Here is a 22,522-nt window from a genome sequence, read left to right as displayed (position 1 = left end):
AATTCTGCAGGGTCCATGAACAAGATACTTCTCAAATCACGACAATATATTTTCCTCAAAGTAAAGGCAGACTAGTTACTTACAAAAATTGAGCTAAAAAAAAAAAAATCAGAAAATAGAAATTATGTATAATCATGGCTCTGCCAGCTAACCTTAACCAAGTCAGAGTGAAGCTAACGTTACTCTGAGGCAATTATGGAGTATGTCATTTTACATATTTGAGTATTTCATAATATGAAGTTACTTTTGGTCTCTTTTAAGAATCAAAGTGCTGGGGCTTCCCTGGTGGCGCAGTGATTGAGAGTCCGCCTGCCGATGCAGGGGACACAGGTTCGTGCCCCGGTCTGGGAAGATCCCACATGCCGCGGAGCGGTTGGGCCCGTGGGCCATGGCCGCTGGGTCTGCGCGTCCGGAGCCTGTGCTCCGCAACGCGAGAGGCCACAATAGCGGGAGGCCACAACAGGGAGAGGCTCGCGTACCAAAAAAAAAAAAAAAAAAAAAAAGAATCAAAGTGCTTATTTTGACCATTTTAAGCTGCTCTCTTTAAAAAGAGTTTTAATTACGTGGTAACCACAATGTGGTAAGACCGATTTTCAAACGAGAAACAGAATCTCTTTAATTTCTAATTACACCTCATTTCCCCTGACTCTTCTTTAAAGAGAGGATGCTTAACGAATTGAAGGTTCTCTTCACGAGACAAGTGTCATCATGAGTTGTTAACGTTCCACGCAAGAAAATCTGAGTTTCTGCCTCAGAACTGTACTTCAGACTTGTCAGCCTCATGGTCCTGCCAGGACACATGGACCCTCTTTCCTTCAGCTATCACTGCATCTAACTACAGTGCTAAACCTGGCCAAGGCATTCACGGTCTCTGGACTAACCGTTTTTTTTTACCATGTAAGGCTAAATATTCATGATTTTAAAAACTGACTTCAAGTTAAATGTGGTAAAGTTTTAGAAAGCGCTGTGCTCCCTTCCAAATGCTACTAAAATTAGAATAAGGAAAAGGAAAAAACCAAAAACCCAAAGGACAAAGAATGGGCAATGAGGCTTTAGAAGCCAAAAGTCACCACATTTTGAAAGTTGCAAAGTAAAAGGAAGGCACTGAAAATTAGTGGGGCAACTATGGAATTTTAATACATGGTGTTGGGACAAGTGGGTCTTCAGATGGAAAAAAGGATACAGGACTCTTATTTCAAACTAAGCGCTAAATCAATTCCAGGTGACTTCTAAGAACAAATATGAAAAGAAGAACGATGAAAGTTTTCAGAAAATAAATATGGGAGAATATCTTCATGATTTGGGGACAGGAAGGATTTTTCTTTTTTGCTATCAAATACGATTTTAAAGAACTCAAAGCAGTCCATCATATTTACTCAGACATTTTGCTTCTTTTGCTAGTCCTTCATTTCTGCTGCTCCATGTTTTCTTCCTGTCTGAAAAGCCTCTTTTTACTATTTTTTAAAAGTGTATCTGCTGGCTACAAATACTCTTAGATCTACCTTATCTGGGAACGTCTTTATTTCACCTTTTCCCCGAACATATTTTCACTGGATATAGAATTTGCAATCGACAGATCTTTTCTTTCTGCACTGGAAAAATGTTGTACCACATCCTTCTGGCCCCCAGGGTTTCTGATGAGAAAGCTAAAGTCATCTGAGTATCTTTGCCATCTATACAATGGGTCCCTTCTCTCTGGCCATTTTCAAGATTTTTTTTCTTTGTCTTTCATTTTTGGCAATCTGATTAGAATGTTTCTGGGCATGAATTTCTTTTGGTTTATCTCACCTGGGGTTCACTCAGCTTCTAGAATTGGTAGGTTTATATCTTTCTTTGCCACACTTGGGAGATTCTCTGCCACTATTTTTTCAAATATTTTTTTTCCAGCAGCACACTCCTTTTCCTCTTTCTTGGGGTCTGATGATGCAAATATGTGACCATTTGTTATTGAGCTACAAGCTCCCAAAGCTAAGTTAGCTATTTTTCAGTGTTTTTCTCTTCAGTATTCAGAATGGATATTCTCCACTGGTCGATCTTCAAGTCCACTGACTCAGACTCCTCCGTCATCTCCATTCTGCTACTACATCCACCCAGTGATGCTTTCTTAAAATTTCAGTCGTTGTAAGTTTCAGTTCTAAAATATCCATGTGAGTGTTTTTACAGTTTCTATATCTTTGCTGAGTGTATTAGTTATTGCTGTGTTATAAATACGGCAAACTTTGTGACTTAAGAGAACACACTATTTACAATCTTACACATTCCATCAATCAGAAGCTGGCACAGCTTAGCTGGATCCTCGACTTGGCTTCAACCGAGGTGCTGGCCAGGGCCCTACTCTCATCTGGCACTTGACTGGTGATGGAGTTCGCTTCCCTCTGTCTGTGAGACTGAGGGCCACTGATTCGCACTGGTTGTCAGCTGGAGGAAGGACTTCTTAAGACACAAAAAGCCCCAAACAAAAAGGCAAAAGATTGATATCCAGCTACATCAAATTTAAGAACTCCTACTCATCAAAAGACATCATCTGGAAAGTGAAAATATGAGTACAGAGTGGGAGAAGACACCCGAAACACATGTAACCCAAGGACAGGTAATCCCACAAATCGTAACAACTCAGTATTAAAAACAAAGGGCAAATGAACTCGAAGAGGCACTTCACAAAACAGGAAATCCAAACGTCTAAGCAACATATGAAAAGGTGCTCAATCATATTAGTAATTAGAGGAATGCAAATTAAAACCACAACGTGATACAGCTAGATTCCCAGCCTATAAGCAAAATTTTAAATGCCTAAAAACACCAAGTGTTATTAGCAGTGCAACTATTAAAACTCCTATATACAGCTGGTGGAAATGTATTTTAGTACAAACACTTGGAAAAACTGTTCAGCATCACCTACTAAAGGTGTATCTCTATGACTCAGCAATTCCACTCCTAGAGGTACACATCCTAGAGCTATCTGTACATGTGTGCACAGGATTTGTTTGCAAGAATGTTCTCTAAAGAACTGTTAGTGACAGCTCCAAACTGGAAACAACTCAACTGTTCCCCCCAGCAGAATGGACAGAATGTGGTACATACAAACTATGCCACAGGCACAGCAATGAAACTCAACACATCATCGCTCCATGCAAATCATGGCTGAATCTCATAAATCTTGCAAACACCCAGGAAAAGAAGACATGAAATGACACTCAAATGAGGCCATTCATATAAAGGTCACAGTAGGCAAAACTAACAAATATATTCCATGTATCCACATAGAGGTGGTAAAACTGTAAAGGAAAGCGAAGAAGAGATTATCACAAAAGTCAAAATGCACTGTGATCTGGAGAACACAGAAAGCTTCTGAGGCCTGGCAACGCTCTCGGTCCTATCTGGGTGGATAAAATGGCGTCTGTTTAAATTACTCATTAAACTGAACATGTGTGTTTCATGCACTTTTCTTCTTGCCTGTACAATTTACCATGAAAGGTGTTATCCTTCTATTCACTCTTTTGCTTCTACCTGCTCCTACGAGTACTGCTGGCCATAAGTAATGGACTGCCAGTTTCTCAAGACAGCTTAGAACAGCATCCTTAGAGGATGAGATGGCAGGAATCTTCAAAGCACCTGTCGTTGATCTTAAACTGGCAGAAGAATTAGACATTAACCGTCAGCAGTTCACAGGCTATTTGGAAGAAGAAGTAGAATACAGGTATTTGACTCATTTTAAAGCACGGTTAAATCAAAGAAACTTGAAGACTTTACTGTGTTGCTTTCTGAAAACTCTGTACTAAAGAGTTCTGAGAGATCCCACTAGCTAGAATCCCAGTGACTAACAACATTATTCTTGTTAATGACTACTGCAAAATATCTGAACACCTGCACATGCTTGAATAAAAATTAACTGAACATGTGTGTAACTATGGTCTGTGTATGGCTGGAGAAGGGAACTGTAACCAAGAAGACGGGTGGAAAGTCGGTATGAGGACCAATTAGTCCCCTGCTGCCTACCCCCACATCCTGCATGAAGGTGATGAGAGACAGCTGGGATGTGAACTCTCTAGAGAGGTCTACATCCTCTCTAGAGAGGATGGGAGAGACGAGGCACAGTGAAGAGTCTGCAAGAACTCTCCCCGGGTGCCTTTCAAGGCTCAGGTCCCCAGATGCTGAGGGCCAGGCTCCTCTCTCACTCCTCTGCCCCCAAACTCCAGGTCAAACAGGTGAAGGTCCTCTTTGAGGTAACTGGGCATCTCAATGGAAAAAAATATACCATATACGGAGATCCTGGGGCCTCCCATGATAGTATCGTGACCCTACAGTGAGACCCACACCACAGACTCTCCACAAGCAGGGAACTTCCAATCACCTTTCATGTGCCACTAAATCAGAGACAGCTGCGGTGAGGGGACACCCGAGGAAAAGTGCTCAGGTCAAAAGCAAAGCACACGGAAGAACAGGCCGGGGAAGCAGGAGGAGGGTCGGGAGGAGGTGAAGGAAAAGGAGAGCAAGATCAGGAGAAAGAGGGAGGGCGGGAGGAAGCAGAAGGTGAGGAAGAAGAGGAACAGAAGAAGTCATGAGACAGAACTTTTCAAGACAATGATATTCTCGCAGATAAAACACTGTATACATGACACAGAAATGTGCTCTGAGGGAACATGAACAGACTTCTGCAATTAAAAATTGGCAAAATTCAATACATGAGCTAGAAGAAAATGTTGAGAACATCTTGGAACTCTCTCAGGAAGGAAAAAAATCAAACAAAAGCAATGAAGAAAAGGTAGAAAACATAAGAAAACTGGAGGATCAACTAAAGAGGTCAGTGTCCGCTTAACAGGAGTCCCAGATAAAAGAACAGCAAAAAAGTGGGAGGAAGTAACCCAAGAGACAATGCAAGAAAATTTCTCAGAAATGAAGGACCAGAGAGCTAAACCCTCTTCTTCCACTTTTAATTCTACAGATAAAGTCTAAAACTAGGGGGTAAAAATTAGAATAAAAAGTATTTTAGCTTGTCATTTAAAACTCTGAAGATAATATATCAAAGCCTTAACCCTGGTTGAGCAGGAATTGGTGGTGATCCATGGAAAGGGGAGTGAACTTTTCTTTAGAAGCCTTGTAGAAGGTTCTTTAAACTATGTAGACATATTGGATACAATTTAAAATTAAATTAAAAAAACTCACTATACTGATGGGCTGAGAACAGTTAATAGCACAGCTAAAGAAATATATCACCAAGTTGAGAAAGGATGTAAATACCGATCTATGGATTTTCTGATCTTACTTCACAGCCATGTATACAATACACTAATTCTACCTTTAAGCACTAGTAACATTACAAGTGTGGATGGTTTATCTAGAGCATGGGCTACAACTATTCAAAAATAGATTTTTGAGGATACTATTGATACTTCATATGATTCTAAATCTGCCTGACTTACTAGGAATGCTCTCTAGTTTCCCAGAGTACTGTAACTCACAGGAATCCCAGGTTTCTCTTTGAAACATACTCTAAATAACAAGTTGACTTGGGAAAGACAGAGCAATTCAGATGTGCAGAAAGTCATTTCCCTGCAGTATTTCTTTTTAAAGCACATGGTGCCTTTGTCAGCTTGGGCCGCCATAAGAAAATACCACAGACTGGGTGGTTTAATAACAGACATTTGTTTTCTCAGTTCTGAAGGAGCACGAGATCAGGGTGCTAGCATGGTCGGATTCTGGTGAGATGCCCTTCCTGGCCTGCAGGCATGGCTTCCTTGTGGTGTCCTCACAGAGCAGAGAGAAAGCAAGCTCTCCCTTAGAAGGGCACTTATCAAGGCATTAATCCCATCATGAGGGCCCCTCCCTCATGACCTCATCTAACTAACACTAATCACCTCCCAAAGGTCCCACCTCCTACTACCATCACACTGGGTGTTAGGGCTTCAACATACGAATTCAGGGGTCACACATGCAGTCCACAACACATGGGAAAAGAAGCAAAACTGGGATATGAATGCCTGCCATCTGCCTGTGACAGGCAGCGGAACTGTGAACATAAGGAGATACTACTCCTGTGATTATGTTATGGGAAGTAATATGGCAAAGGTGAAGGGCTTTTTCAGATGCAATTAAGGTCCCTCATCAGGTGACTGAATTCATCAAAAGGAGAGTGCCATGGTGAGCCTGACCTAATCAGGCAAGCTCTTTAAAAGAGAGACTGGGGTCACCCCCGAGGTCGCAGAGATTCTCCTGCTGGCCTTGAAGAAACACGCTGTCATGAACGAATTCTCCCAACAACAAGGTGAACCTGGAAGATGATCCTGAGCCTCAGTTGAGACCACAGTCCCAACCAACACCTGACTGAGGTCTTGTGGAACCCTGAGCAGAGGACCACAGAAAGTCGTGCCCAGACTCCTGACCCACAGAAACTGTGAGATAGTAAATGTAGGAACGTATGTGGTAAGCTGCCGTTTGTGTTAACTTGTTGTGCTGCACAGAAAACTAATACACTGCCGTGACGATCTTACCTGAGAGACAAGGTCTAAACATGATTCAGATAGATGGTAAAAGATGGGAAGTTAAATATAGCTCTTTAGATATCTAAATAACCACAAATTTACCTTCCAAACTAATTCTGCTTATTGTTTGAAAAGATAAGAGTACTGAAACACAATCAAATTCTTGCCATCTAACAAACCCATTAGCTAATATCTCATGAACTGCTTTATGTTTGTTTCCTAATCATCTTTCATGTTAGCTTACCCCAGCCTTTCTGCCAAGTACATGGAATAAGACAAGGTCAGATATTTAAGTCCACAAATATTAAAGCCTAAATATTTCAAGTTCAAGTTCCCAGAAGGGAAAAGCGGAAGGCAAAACTACATTCTCATCACTTTTCCCACCTTTCCACTTAAATCTTAAAATTTTTAGAATTCAGCAGCCATACTGGAAAAAAAAAAAAATCCCAATTCCAAGCCCACTATCAAACAACAATAACAATAACTTCCACTAAGATGGACCCTAAGGGTCCACACCACCTGGTACCCATGCCCTTGTAAAATCCCCTCTCTGTAAGTGTGTGCTGATCTACTGACTCACTGTGAATGAAAAGAACATGGCAGAGGCAACAGGCACCACTTCCAACATCATTTTATAAAGGGACCAGAGCCTCCACCTGGGCTCTCTCTGACTGCTTGCCCTGGGGAAGGCAGCTGAATGCTGTGAAGCAGTCGCATGGAGAGGCCCATGTGCTGAGGAACCAAGCCTGCCAATAACCACAAATTCCCCTTCCCCAGCCACATCGAGCCTTCAGATGAAATCACAGCCCTGGCCGACAGTTAGCAAGCTCAGGAGAGATATTGAACAGAGGCACCCAGCTAAGTCACATCCAGATTCCCAACTCACAGAAACTGTAAAATAACAAATGTTTGTTGTTTTAAAGCATGAAGTTTTGAGGTGATCTGTTATATGGCAATAGGTAACTAATACCATACCATGAAATGTAAGGTAAAAACGTAAAATGCTGAGGTGATAGTACAAAAAAAAAAAGAAAAAAATTCAATAAAAAGATAAAAGCTCCAACCTTAAGCACTCTTCCTGAAAGACCAATAATTTCACCATCTTTGGGCTCTACCACTGTAGCAGTGTTCACATCACCACTTCCTGTTGTGTCAATGATATCAATGATTTTCGGTCTTCCATCAGTTGTAACCTGAAAATTAAGAGACAATTAAAATATGAATTATAGATTTTAGTTTTTATCCTTAAAGCAATGCCAGCTCCCGTACGTGTGTGTGTGCATGCACATGTACCCATACCTAAAATATCCTATAAAATCTGCATTCATTTTAAAAAGAGAACTGAAGTTTTAAGCCAAAAGCCTGACAGATACTAACGAGAAGATTTAGTTACAGAAAACAGCACAGAATCCTTCAAGTGGTTTCATGTGTTCAGGTAGATACTTCTTGGGCACTTACCACAGGCCACACTCTGTTAGGTGTCGGGAGTACAGCAATGATCAGTGCACAAAATTCCTGACCTCACACACTCTGGACTCAATCATTACATGGACTCAATCAACAAGTCAAATATATAACACGTCAGATGGTAATCACTACTAGGAAGAAAATCAAGCAGGGAAAGGAGACAGGTGGTATGGGGCTTTCAACACTAATTAGGCTGGTCAAGAAAGGTATCACTGAGAAGGTTAACATTTGAGAAAAGGTCTGAAGAAAGTGAGTTTTTGGTTGGACAAAACTTTAAGGGGAAAATGTTTAATAACATTTCATTATTGGAGGTCACACTAACACTCAAACTTCTTAAATCAAGTTCAAACTTAGCACTCAAACTTGTCTCTCCCCAGGCCTTGCCATCTCAGGAAGCCAACACACACCCAGCTGCTCAAGCCAGAAACTTACAGAGTCCTCAGATTCTTTAGTTTACTCCTCACAGCAAATCTCTCAGGAAGTCCTCTTCCTTCTACCTCTAAAGTACAGTTCAGACCCACCTTCCCTGGATTCTTCACTACTGGTGTCCTGAACCTCTCCACCACCACCACTTCCTGCTCATACGCAATGCTGGCTCCCAGGAGGCCCTCCACAAGCAACAGCAAAGCCAGTCGGGTTGTGGCAGTCCTCCACTGAACACCCTCAGTGGGCTCACAGACAGCGGGAGCGGACCCTGCCCAGGGTGCCAGTCACTCCCGCCTCTGACCACCTGGTCTGCTTTCAACTCCTTGGACGCCGCCACCTTCCTCCTGCCTCGTGACTTTCTGCGCCAGGTCCTTCTGCTGGGAATTCTCTGTTTCTTCAGTTGTTCCACAGGTATCCCAGTCTCACCTTTCCACTTTCTAGTAAAATACCGCCCCCTTCAGAAAGGCCTCCCTGATGATCTCATTTACATGCTTGTCATCCTAAGCCTGATTACTCTTTCTCACTGTACCTTGTTTCCTTCACAGAACTTAACTCAATTCGTAATTACTGTTTGTGACTCTTTACCTGTTTGCACTGTCAGAAGATAAGCTCCATAAGGGCAACGGCTATGTCTATTTTATTCACCAAACTACCCCAAACCTAGCAGTGCCTGTTAGGTACTCAAGGCATATGGGATTGTTGGATGGCCTGACACAAATTACTTAGCATTAAGATTGATTTTCCTCAGCTGTGGTTTCTTGGCCAGCCCCAGACTTTCATTTGGGCCATGCTGACTGCTATAGCTAACAGTAATACTGAATATCCTTATTGCCTTTGTGGAAAAACTATTTTGGGGCTCTTTCTGGGCTAGCTTTGCAAAGGGAATTTGCAGCATTCAAGATATACATGCTGAGTTACCAGCAGGAATCAGGTGTGGAGACACAAAAAAGACAGAAAAATGAAGACCCCCCCCCACCCTCAAGAGAGAAACAGGAATGTAAAAAAATGCCTATAGTATGACAAGAGTACAGCCTTCAGATTCCTTTTCCACCCGGAGAATTCCCCCTCTTTAAGACGAAGTGTAGTGTCCATCACTAGGAGTCTTTCTGGTCTCACGCCCTCCTCCCCAACACCAACTGCAGTGTCCTCAGAGCTCTGCAGTTAGGGTGCACCCAAAAGGAGGCGGGGGAATTCACTATGTGGAGGAAACAAACACACGTTGTTTTTTTTTTTTGACAAGGCAAAACTAGGGGGTGGCTGGTGGATCCCGGATCTCACTCCAGTCATCGACCAACTGGGGGCTGACAGCTCTGTCAGGGGCCGCACAGCTGTTACTTTTATGTATGGTAATTCATCAGCTGGATGTTCATTTCTGGGGGGGCTGTCTATACTAGTAATAAGTATTCTAACATACTGAGAAGGCTCAAAATCATAATTAAACAAAAATCACTGCAGAAATCATACCAAACCGTGATAAAATTATGATAAAACTTAAATCAGGGGCTTCCCTGGAGGCACGTGGTTAAGAATCCACCTGCTAATGCAGGGGACATGGGTTCGAGCCCTGGTCCGGGAAGATCCCACATGCCGCAGAGCAACTAAGCCCATGCGCCAAAACTACTGAGCCCACAAGCCACAACTACTGAGCCCACATGCCACAACTACCGAGCCCATGTGCCACAACTACTGAAGCCCACATGCCACAACTACTGAAGCCTGTGCACCTAGAGCCCGCGCTCCGCAATGAAGAGCAGCCTGCACTCGCCACAATTAGAGAAAGCCCATGCACAGCAACGAGGACCCAATGCAGCCAAAAATAAATACATATATAAATAAATTTATTAAAAAAAACAAATCAGACACTGATTTTGAAGGGACTGGCTAGTATCTTTAAGAATAAAATAAAAAGAAAATAAAGGAATGAAGAAAAATGTAAGAAAATCTAACAAAAATAGAAGCCACTAAGAGGAAGTTAATACTCTCCTATAAAGTTAAAACTAGCCAGATCATGTACCAAGACCATAAACAAATAATCTATTTTAAAATGTATTCCAAATAAGCACATAATTTGAAAGCTACACCACAGCCCTAAGAACACAAACCATTTGTCTTCGCTTTCTCGTTCAATGACCAAACAACTTCGGTGACTTGAGACTGAGAATCACAAGAGATCACTAACCAGTCAGACACGGATCCCTCTCATTAGAAACCTCATTATGAGTGTGAGCAAAGGAAGAAAGTCTAGTGGGATTTAGTGGTTTATTTACCATCTACAACTGCCACAAGCTTTTCTCACTAGGATCTCTCTCTCTCTCTCTCTCATTAAAAATTCTCATACATGCAGTTACTCCTTCCTTCAACCATTAGGTAAAGGGAACCACTCCACTGGAGATAAGAAGATACAAGAGGGAGTTTAGGGTTAGGAAGGACAGGTTTTAAAAAGGCAAATCAGCTGAGAATTTTGCAGAGGCGCTCTGGGAGGAGGCCAGGAAACTGAACTGCTAACACTGGAACTCTATCCCTCATCTTTGAGGACGGGGAGGGGTACCATGGGCCTGAAGGCACAGTTACTATGAGGAGAGCTAAGGTGATAAGCCCTGGGAACGGGGTGGGAGACTGAGATGCTTACTGGGCGCCACTGGCCGAACAGAACAGAAATGGCCCAAAGATATTCTCCCCAAACATCAAGAATCTACGTTACTTTGCGTCTCCACTGAAACAGTTACAGTGAAGTTGGTGAGGGTTTGTAGAGGATTGGAACAAAAGGGGGAAGGTTTGCAAACTATCCTGCACAAGCCAAAGTGAACGTATAAGCATCCACTTGAAATTTCAGGGAAGATACTGAAAATACTCCTTTAAGCAAAGAATGGTATGTCATAAACAAACACTATTAAATGACTGTTATTCTAAGAACATAATGATGAATGAATAAGACAGGCTTTGCTTTCAGAAAGCTTACAATCCAGTTGGGAAAACAAATGAGAAAAGAGAACAGGACTTCCCTGGTGGCGCAGTGGTTTAGAATCCACCTGCCAAAGCAGGCGACACAGGTTCGAGCCCTGGTCCAGGAAGATCCCACATGCCGTGGAGCAACTAAGCCCGTGCGCCGCAACTACTGAGCCCAAGTGCTGCAACTACTGAAGCCCACGTACCTAGAGCCCGTGCTCCACAACAACAGAAGCCACTGCAATGAGAAGCCCGCGCACCACAAGGAAGAGTAGCCCCCGCTCGCCGCAACTAGAGAAAGCCCGCGTGCAGCAACGAAGACCCAACACAGCCAAATAAATAAATAAATTTATTAAAAAAAAAAGAGAACAGCAATATAGGACGATAAATAATAATGATAAGGACAGTGTCTAGGAAAGCATGTAAGAACACAAAATCCAGCTTGGGGGAATCAGGAAAGGCTAACTGAAAGGGAGGTAATAAAACTTAATGGAGAGCACCCACTATTAGTAACCAAGTACATACCTATGATAACTTCCTTACTGTACTCCATTATATTTTAGTGAAGGTAAAATTAGAAAGACTTTTACAGGACTACTTCCTCCTTCCCAAACTATTTTTTTCCCATGAGGAAATTGTGGACATTATCACATATATATATATATTTTTCCATTCAACACAAAATGTTACAAGCACATTTCATACAAAATGAATTTGGATATATGCTTTCAAGGAATTTTAACTGAACCAGGAAAAAGGTATATAAGCCGATATACTAAAATGAAACATTTTAGGGAATTCCCTGGCAGTCCAGTGGTTAGGACTCCGTGCTTTCACTGCTGAGGGCCTGAGTGCGGCCAAATGCTATAGGATATGAAAAAATTGCTATGAGAGCAAACTAAATAACTGTCACCAGGGACTGGGCCTTACTCCTCTTTGAACCCCCAGGTCCTAACACAGTGGTTGGCACATACACATAAATACACAGTGGGGGGCTGAATTAATATCACTAGATAACCCCAAAGGTAACAGGTGAAGGCCCAGCTGGTCTTAAGGGATTAAGTAGGCGTTTACAGGTGATTGTAGAAGGCCTGCAGGCAGATTAAACCCCACGTGCAAAAGCATGTGTTGGGGAAAGACCTGGAACATCTGGGTGAGAGCAAAGCTGTGAAATGCTGTTGGTGGAAGCACAGGTGGGGTGCTTCAATGGTGGGGCGGAGTGGATGTGGACAGAAGAAGTAGTGGGATGAGAACCGAGGCTACGCAAAGAGCTGAAGCTGAATGGCAAAGAGCTGTGCAAAGTTCAAATCTGGCGGTTTCAACGCAAAGACAACTGCGATGCCCAAATAGTTCTGTTTTATATTAAGCAAAGGTGTGATGGGTTGTTTTGTTTTGTTTTTTAAGGAAAGTACTTTGGCCATGTGAAGGGTGACCAATGGCAGCCAGGAGACCCGCTGGCTACCATGGGCTTATTTCCAGGTCCAGTCCAAGCCCCATCTCTTGTCCGCGAAGCCTGATTGCTCCAGCTCTCACTGGTCCCCTGATCAACTTCTGTTAACAGTTACCTGCAGGACTACATCATCTCTTAATGCAGAATGTTAGGGACCTGGCAGGTGCCTGAATATTTGCTGAGGAAAAGACTTAATCATTTATTTAATTACTCCTCCTCTCATGCTGGCCACCCTCTACATTTAACGAAGCCTACACGCTATCACAAGAGAACTGGGCCCAAGGCCGTCACCGAAGAATGGGACTCCCCACTGTGTTCCTGAAAACTCTCCCTTGCACCCCTAGTCCCCTACTCAGACACCACCTGCCTTTCCAAATGTCCAGTTCAACCTCCTCTTCCCATTTCACTCTTTCCTTCCACTTTATTTCTATCCACTGTCTCATCTTAATGATGTATACACAGATCTACAAGATACATTTGTTAAAGGTAAAGGGGGGAAAAAACCTTAAAAATTCACTCATGTTTGCAAGCCACCTTAGTGAACTTCTTTCAGATGGCCATGTTTAGGTCAATCTCTCAGAGTTCAAGTTGTCAGAAGATAAGAGTTATGTTTTCATTTTACTTCAAATATGTTGTTGCTCAAACATTTATTATTACATGCACATAGTATCTAATGCGTATTCATCCTTCAGACAGATGGTGATTCAAGATCCAGCATAAACTCCCTCTACTAAATAGCCTTGCTTAAAAAAAATCAGTGTTTGTTTAACACTTTCCATGAGCACTTTAAGAAGTCACATGTAATTAATCGCCTCAATTTTCAGAGCAACACTGTGGGATGAGAATTACTGCTACTTGATAGAGAGAGTAATGGAATTATCTGATAAGCAGGTCCGGGAAATTCTACAAAAGCATTTTTACTGAGACACTACTCCTCCAAACTCTTCTGATCCCCTTATTATCTGGACAAAAGAGCCAGTGACCACTTACTCCAGCTGTTCTCCTCCCACTTATCCCTATAAAAAGTAAACACACACCACACCAGAATGGAAACCATTACTGCACTGTAATGAAGCCTCAATGAGGTGATAGCTGTCACTGCTGTACATCTTCGGAGCTCTTAAGAAAACTGGACAACCAGAGCTACCAGGAGGGAACGCATCACCTGCTCCTCTCTGATGCACCAGAGCTGCCTGGCAGGGCCACCATGAGGGGTCCTGCGCTCCAGAGTGCTGCTGAAGAATGAACAGGAGGGAACAACGTTCCCAGAGGGATTCTCTACAGAGTCGGCCGCACTGGGAACCGGACTGGTTCCCTCCCCACCCCCCCCCCCACCCCCGGCATTACATCCTAACTTCCAAAATGCTACCTCAGTTATACAAGAGCACAATAAGGGATGCAGAGGAGGGAGAGGCATGGGGGAGGAGAATTATTAAACTTCAGAGTTTTAAGAAATACAGTGGAAAGACTGATACAAGGAAGAGATCAGCGTACAGGAGGATTAGGTTAGACATTTGGGAGATGAGTCTTGAAACTGTGAAATTGTTTATTGCTGGGTTTCGGTGTAAGGCTCAGGCTACTAAATTTACAAAAGTCAAACTTTGAAGACTTTAATGAGAATGCTTTCAACAGAGAGACACATTTTAAAAAATTACCTTTCGGCATGGTACCTTGATCTAACGATTTCAAAGGTGGCTAGGGCAAAACAAAATAACTTTAAAAAATCATGAAGTATGTTGTCTTACATTTTGAGGCTGAAAAAAAAAAATACGGAAGGATAATTTAAGGCAGTCTGAAGAGTTCGCCAAAAACAAAGTTGGGTTCTTCTTTATATCAAAGACTAAGCCATGCGTTTCACTGACCCTAACAAGTACATTGCGGAAGAGAGTTAAAAATAGAATACATGAAACTACCAGAGGAAACAATTCCGGAAGTTAACCGAGTTATCTTCTTGAAAGCCGGCTTTCGTGTTTCAAGATAAACTATTCCTCCCCAAACCAAACCTCCCGAACGACAGCAATAAAAATGAAGTTCTGATAGGTCATTTGCCCTTTCCCTGTTTCCTTCCCACCCCCCGCTCCCATGAATAACAAAACAGTAAAATCCTCCTTTGCAAATAACAGGCACCCGCCGGTTGGTGCCCAAGACACGAGGCACCCGCGGAAGAAGGCGGTGTGCTGGGCAGAAGCCCGAGGGCCCGGGCCTGGAGGCGCCTGGGTAGGAAGGGGCTTCCTGGGCGACCGGCGGCCCCGGGCGCCCCGACCAGCCGCTTTTGTCTGGGCCGGGATCAGGGCCCAGCCGGGGCGCCCGGCCGCCGGCCCCTCGCACCCCGCCCCCCGTCGGGCCCTCCGCCTCCTCCCGGCGGCTCCCCCTCGGCCGCAGAGCGGGCTTCGGCCTGCGAGGCTCCGACGCCGCGTCCCCTCCGCGTTCCCGGCCCGGTGGCAGGCCGCCCGCGCCCCCGCGCCCGGGCCCTCGGCGGCTGCCGCACCTGCATGCCCGGAGCCCCGGGGTCGACCCCCGTGTCCAGGACGGCGATAAGCACCCCCCGACCGTCATACTCCGGGTAGCGGCAGAGGAAGGACGCGGCCCCAGTCTCTTTCTTCGGGAGGAGGCCGTGGAAAGGGAAGGGCTCCTCGTTCGCTGCGGTGGCCATGGACGCAAGCTGGAAGGCGAAGACGAGGCAAACTGCCAGGTTGCGCGCGGACGAGCGACGCGAGGACACCCGGGCGGCCGCGGGCCTGGGCGGGGGCGAGGGGCGGGGCCAGCCACCGGCCAATCCAGGCCCGCCAGGGAGAGGCGGCCAATCGCGCGCTGCTACGTAAGCCAACGGTGCAGCTCTCTGGAGCTGGGCCCGAGTGTTGCCCGGGCCGCAGAGAAGGAGGTGGAGTCGGAGGCGTTGATGGAGGCATCAGTTCTCGAACCTGGGGTCTTAAAGAGACTTGAGTTTGGGAATTTTAGGGGACGGCCGGCTCCCAAGCAAAGGGTCCGCATGTCCCGGGCCGAAACACTCCTCCGGGAACGGGAAAGGAAACGGGCTGCCAGTCTGTTGTAACAGGTACCTCCCGCTGGCAAGCGATGATTTCCGAACTTGTGGTTGTGGACTAAACTTTTCGGTCAGCTGCTGCAGAATCCCCGGTTGCCCCGAGGAAAGGGAGCCAACTCACGCTCGCTAAACCCCTAGGAGTGTGGATTTCGGCGAAATGCCGGTACAAAAATTTTTGAGAGAGAGTTCTTTGATTCAGTGGTGTAGGGATTGTGTTCCCCTTTCTCGAGTGTGTCCCTTTGATGGGGGGGATGTGGGGGCGTATAGGGTGTGGATGGGCCAGAGCTGCCATCAACAGGAAGTGGGTTGTAGGCCTTTCAGTCGGCCTCGTAGCCAGTAACAAATACCAGGCTGAAGTGGGCCCCTCCTATCCTCATTGCTCACCCTGGGCTTCCGGGATTTCTGAAAAACATTCTTTTTTTTTTTTTGTCACTCTCTCTTTAAATTGATGTTTCTGGTTGGTCCTGAAGGTTCTCCACTCAATTATCGAGCCAAAATTTGCAGTTTTTCAGATTAACAGTGGCGACTATCAATTGCTCCGTGCTGCACTAGTGGCCCTTAATGATCTTTCTGTCCGTATTCTTGCCAGGGTAATCTTAGTGTTTTGTGTGGATGTGCCAGCGACCCCTTTGGCAATCTGGCTGGGCTTATGGACACCTCAGAACAATTTTAAACTCATAACATTTAATATATAGAATTACTCCGGAAATTATGTTGAAATAGTTATCAAAATATGAAAACCAACTTTATTATATAGCAAGTTTTATACATATAATTATATGTATGCTTCTGTGCATGAAATAACAGGAGCTAGCACCAAATCTAATAAGCTCCCATAATTTCAAAATAGTAAAGAGCATAAATAGTATTTTGACACACCTGTAACGTACTGTGATAAACATTTTTATTGGTCAAACAGTAACAGCTGATACCACTCTGGTTATTACCTACATCTATAATTGAAGGAAATATTTAATTAAAAGGTTAGTGGAAGTAAGGATGTATTTTTTTTTTCCTACTCAAGTTTTTGAACCCCATCAGATTCTATTATGGACTCCAGGTTAAGAATGCTTGGTGTAAAGGGAAATTCTATGTACACCAGTTTCCAATCCATAGGATTGGGAGATTCTCCACTAAATCTCAAAAATTACTGTAATGGCTGTGCAATTTCTTTGAATTGATTACTTGTCCATTTCTTCTATTCCATAAATCTTAGAGAAGCATGTTCTCTTTAGTGGAGAGGAAATGGAGAATAGTTAATGTTTTCTTTCCTACTCCCAACTGTGTTTATGTTACCTCTAGAAAAGGGCTTAAAATTAATGGTAAAGAAAAGACATGCAGAAGATATCCAAATAGAACATGTAGTGACAGAATGGAATAGCTTCCAGTTTCAAAGGAACCGGTAGTCCAGTTGCTTCATTTTACAAATGAGGAGCAAAGGTAGACAGGTTTACTGGCTGCCACGGGTTATGAAATGGAGTTAGTGAAAAAGCTGGATTTCTGTTCTCATAGTCTGCCCCCAGTATTTTCTACCACACCTGTTGTGCTCTCCGACCAGAGTGTCACCCAGTGAATGGATGGTGAATGAACTGTTCATTGTGAAACCAAAGTGGCAGACTTTTTATTAGACTCCTATAACAATGTTCTTTAAAAAAAAATTTTTTTTTCTTACGGCTCCCATAAAAATGTTTTAGAAAAATTACGTACCCTCTTGTATAGTTTTAATATAACTTTTGAAATTTGTCATCATACGTTCAAGAAATTATAAAGGATGTGATATCTGGCATTTTATAAATATTGACATTCTTTAATGAAACCTCTACATCATTCATTTAAATATAGCCAGTTGAATGTTACTCTTTGATATCTGCCATTCTATTTATATACCTGAACTTATTCCATTTAAAATCAGATATTTGACATCACTATTTCTTCTTGAAATTTTATTAACATTCTACACAGAATTTTATCCTAATGTAATTTACATCTATGATGGAAAGTCCTATTGATCATTTATTATTATCTGCAACAAAAATATGTATGTTAATATTTAATTTAAAATTTTTTTCCTGGGATCAAAGTGTTAAAATTTTCCTTTTGGATTATCTTTCAATTACTGGAAAGTTGATCAAAAGGACATAAATAAATCTTAAGCTTTGATAAATATTTGATTAAGATAAAAATTACAGAACAAAAAGAAAATTTTTATTGAAAATGCAGTTCTTAAAAAGATGCATGAGAGGCATGTTTCGGGGCTTTGATGAAAGGTTTTGCTGACAGTTTTTCAAATCGTCCCTTTATTTGATGGCCAAGAAGCTATTTCACCTGAAGGTGATGCACGATAGTAAGATGCCTTTTTCTAGGAAGCTGGAGACCCAGCTGTGAAACAGGTGCGAAGGGGAGGCGATATGTCCTCCCATCACAGGCACGTCTTCAAGCAGATAAGTTTGGAAAAGAGTAGATAGGACATGTAAGCCTCTGGAAATTGATCATATTGAAATTATCCATGGCTTTAAATCACAGTTTGAAGACCACTGTTTTATAAAACCCCCGAAATCACTTTAAGTCAGTAAGAAGTCGTTTACTCTTTGTCTTCAAGCCACAGTATTCTCCACATTCTGCGTTTACACCTCCTCCTCTCTGGATTTAATGACATTGCCAGCTAAGGGAACGCTCTCAATGCCAAGTCCGTTTGTGCAACTTGACAAACAGTTTGACAGTTCATTGGCTTTAAGAAGAAAACAATGAAGATACAGATAAATACAACTAGGGCTTAGGAATGGGGAGGAGGGGGAGGAAGGGGTGTCAGGACACAACGGGGTCAGCGGACCGGGGCATCCTATGTGGGGTAAAGTAACAGGGTGGACGCAGGCACCCTCCCACACAGCATTGTTCGGAGCGGGAAGGGGAGAGCAGGGTGTTCCCGAGGGCCACCTCCCTTCCCCGTCACCTGCCGGGTGGGAGGCTGCGCGCCAGTGCAGAGGTGTGGGCAAAGGTATCGCTTCCCATGAGTCACTTTCTTTGTAGCTATTGCGGCACCGTATCATTTAGAGAATATTCTTTAATCAAGTATCCGAAACTGCGCAGAGATTGTGAAAGCGTCATCGTGTCCCAGATGCCGGGCGTAGAAATCCTGCGCAGCGTTAGCAGCGAGGCCACTCCTCCCGTGGCGGCTCCCAGGCGGTGATGGAGGGAAGTAGGAACGCTAGGGCCGGGCCGTTCCTGGGAGATGAGGTATTTCCGTGACAGCAGATTTGGGCTGGCAGACTCCCCTCCGGCTTTGCCAAGACTCCCCTTTGCTTTTCTCTTCTTTTCTCAGGGTCTAACTTGCCTCGCGGCCTGATGGCCCTCCCAGCCTTTGGTGGACCCTTCACTATTTTACCTTACAGAGGCATTTCCCCCGATAGAATCCTTGCTTCTTTGAGCCAGTCTTGGCACTTGCTTGTCGGAGGACCCGGACTAAACTAGCTCACACCAAACCGAGATTCAGGTGCTTCAAACTTCACCACTGCTTCCCCCTGGAGGCCAAGGCCGTTATTACCATTCCTATCGAATATGCCTGCTTCCTAGACATTCTCCAGTGCAAAGCCAGATGGACAAAGGTATTTAGCAAAGCTTAAATCACATGCCTACGTTTAGCTGTAAAAGAGACTGGGAGATTAACTTCTGACTTCTTGCATGGGTAGGCAGGACTGATAATGTGGGAAATTCTATACACATAGAAAGGCCTTTCAAAAGATGCCTCTTAATTCAAAAGATTTGTTAATTGTACCGAATAGCCACTTTGCCAACATATATATATCTATAATATATCCATTTAGCCTTAAGGCTTACATGATTCTAAATACTTTAGATTATGCTTGCTATCCTCTCACTTTCTGTTCTTTCTACCTCCAAACTAAATTAAGCATTATAACACAGTTCCAGGTCCTTGAACCTTCAATAATAAAATGATAAACTAGGCAATTTGGACCAAGACTCCTGCTGACAGTAATCAGAAAAACTGGACAACACATGAAAAAGTATACTCATTGGCAAAAGAGGGCTAACAGTGTGGTGAAGAATTTCTGGAGTGGATGTAAACTCAGAAACTTGAGCCTAATGTTTAGGACAGCCTTGCCTTTCAGGGCAAAGGGAAGTGGGGAGAAAATCCTGAAAAATTAGAAAAGTGAAGGCCAGTGCTCACTTCAGCACACAAACTAAAATTGGAATGATACAGAGAAGGTTAGCACGGCCCCTGTGCAAGGATGACACACAAATTCTTGAAGTGTTCCATATTTTTTACCTAAATGGGAAGGAAATCCAAAAAAGAGGGGACATATGTATACGTATAGCTGATTCACTTTGCTGTACAGCAGAAACTAACACAACTTTGTAAAGCAACTATACTCCAATAAAAAAATAAAAATAAAAAAGTGAAGGTCATGAGCCAGTGAGGTGGGCCTTGTCAGATGGCCATTCATGTCTAACCATTGCAAAAGTTGGTACTGGCAGGTGGATGAGAGCTGGCTTTAGAAATCCGGAGATCTGAGCTTTAGTCCTAGTTCTCTTGGTTTGTCATTTTTAAACAAGGCAGTGAACCTCTCTGGACCTCTGTTTCCTTGTTTGCATCGCAAAGAGTTAATGGAACTTCTTTGGTAGCTATGGGGGGTGGGGGAGGGATTTGAATCAATTTCAAAACAGCACGTTTTATGGTCAGTTAATATTAAAAAAATTTCAAAATATCCCCCAGGGCAGAGAAAGGTCATGTGCGCTTAGCATACTAAGGCTAGGGTTGTCAGTTCACGAGAAATAGAGTCAATGTTATATAAATAGGAGAAGTGTGAATTTTTCACATAGCAAAGATAGGTGCCTCCCAAGCCACAGTAGAAGTCTCTCACCGCTTTCCTCTCGTCTGTGGGACCAGAGCTGCCCTTTCTTCCTTCCTGACAGCTCTGACCAGCTTTCCTTAGGAGCAGAGGCCATCCCTTCCTTCTACAGAATCCGTAGAAAGTGGGCAGAATAGCAAATCCATTGGCTTCCAGAGGACATTGGAGCTGGTAGACTTACAGACACATGAAAAACGTGGTGGATGGGGCTTAGGCAGAGAGGCTGCCCTCCACGCAAAGCACAAGCAGATGAGGGGCTCAGCCGTGGGTGGCCACAGGCGCAAGTCCGTGCCCCTCTCTGCAGCCTTCCCCAGCTGCGTTCACTGCCATCTTCAGTAAAACACCGATTGCCGAACACCTGTCAGTCCAGGCTCTGCTGTGGCAGCATGAAAGCCCACATTTCAGTGGTATAAAGACAGTTTTCAGCCGTGCTCCGTCTCCACTCCAGCTCCACGGCGGGCTCTGCTCCAAGTTCCACCCAATCTTGGAGTCAGGCTGGAAGAGCTGGCAGTCTCTGGAATGTTCCTGGTCACCACAGCAGGAAAATGAGAACATGGGGAAACGTGCACTTGATCTTAAAGCTTCCGTCACTCTGCTCACACACCACCGGCTACGGCAAATCCCAGGGTCATGGCCACGTTCAAGGGGGAAGAGAAACGCAGTTCTATCGTGGGCCCAAGGGAACAATAACTGGGATATTTGAAGTGTCTTAATTACTACCAGAACCTCATTGACGTTCAAGACGTTTTCACTGTAGTGAAAGATTGGTTATGTGAAACCCCAAACAGAGGTGCTCCTCTCTCCCAAGGTCAGCATCCCATATGAACTGCCAGCCAGACAGTGAGGACACCTATTCCTGGATGGCCACCTAGGGGGAGGTACAGGATGGCAAATACTCCAGGTCGTCTCAGGGGAGCTAGAAATACATCTTAGGGTTCGGAAATAGAACATTCAGTTAGGGAGTTTGGGATTGACAGGTACACACTGCTATATTTAAAATGGATAACCAACAAGGACCTACTGTATAGCACAGGGAACTCTGCTTAGTACTCTGTAATAATCCAGATGGGAAAAGAATTTGAAAAAGAATAGATATATGTATAACTGAATCACTTTGCTGTACACCTGAAACTCACACAACGTTGTTAGTCAACGATACTCCGATATAAAATAAAAAGTTAAAAAAAAAGAAATAGAAGGGGTAGATTATGACTGCTAAGCTCAGATGGTTCTATCCCTCCAACTACATACCACCTAGCACAGGAGTGCTCGATAAATAGTTAAACTACACCAGGTCCTCCCTGGGTAAAGAATTGTTCTGAAATAGCCAATTGCTTCTTACATGGCTTCTAATACAGAATAAGTTCTCAACCTTTGTGTATTAGCCTAATTTAATCTTCAAGTATGCACACTATTTGGTTATTACTGATTGCATTGTCTCTCAGGCTCTATTTTTTTTTTTTTTTGGTTCTGATAAGTGAGAAAAGAAAATAATAGAAAGCTAGAGTAACCTTATGGTTTCTACTACCATGGATAAATAGGAATGCCCAAGAAACATCTCAACTTGAACAGTGTAAAATTCTCTAGACTTCTTTGTATTGTGTATCTTTGCAGAAATGTTGCATGCATAGAAAGAATATGTGTGTATGTATGTGTGTATGTATGTGTACATATACTCTATGACTCTGTATACATATGTATGTATGCATACATAAATGTGTAAATGTGTGTGAAAAAATATATGATTCCTCTCTCCTTTTTTATATAAATGGTAACATACTGCACTGTCCTGTACCTTGGTTTTTTTTTCATTTTACACTATTTCGTGATGAATATTAGTACA

General features: G+C 43.5%; 1 protein-coding gene and 1 non-coding gene across 5 annotated transcripts in view; one reads left to right on the top strand and one right to left on the bottom strand.

The window, feature by feature from the left end:
- Positions 1-15,448, bottom strand: part of TPP2 (tripeptidyl peptidase 2) — a 68,558-nt gene extending 53,110 nt beyond the window's left edge. For all 4 annotated transcript variants that reach the window (XR_009516784.1, XM_059995782.1, XM_059995783.1 and 1 more), the window contains exons 1-2: positions 15,257-15,448; positions 7,544-7,672 (exon numbers count right to left, since the gene is read on the bottom strand). Coding sequence is in view for 3 of the 4 variants with exons in the window: in XM_059995782.1 (XP_059851765.1) it covers positions 7,544-7,672; positions 15,257-15,421 (294 nt within the window). In the remaining variant the exon portion in view is untranslated. The remainder of the gene's footprint in view (positions 1-7,543; positions 7,673-15,256) is intronic.
- Positions 15,449-19,989: 4,541 nt separating this feature from the next.
- LOC132413982 (U6 spliceosomal RNA) lies at positions 19,990-20,093 on the top strand. The gene has a single exon (XR_009516865.1). It is a non-coding gene; the product is annotated as a U6 spliceosomal RNA (small nuclear RNA).
- Positions 20,094-22,522: the final 2,429 nt, after the last annotated feature.

The sequence above is a fragment of the Delphinus delphis genome, chromosome 18 (assembly GCF_949987515.2).
Source record: "Delphinus delphis chromosome 18, mDelDel1.2, whole genome shotgun sequence".
NCBI lineage: Eukaryota > Metazoa > Chordata > Mammalia > Artiodactyla > Delphinidae > Delphinus > Delphinus delphis.
This window is presented reverse-complemented; position numbering and strand designations above follow the sequence as displayed.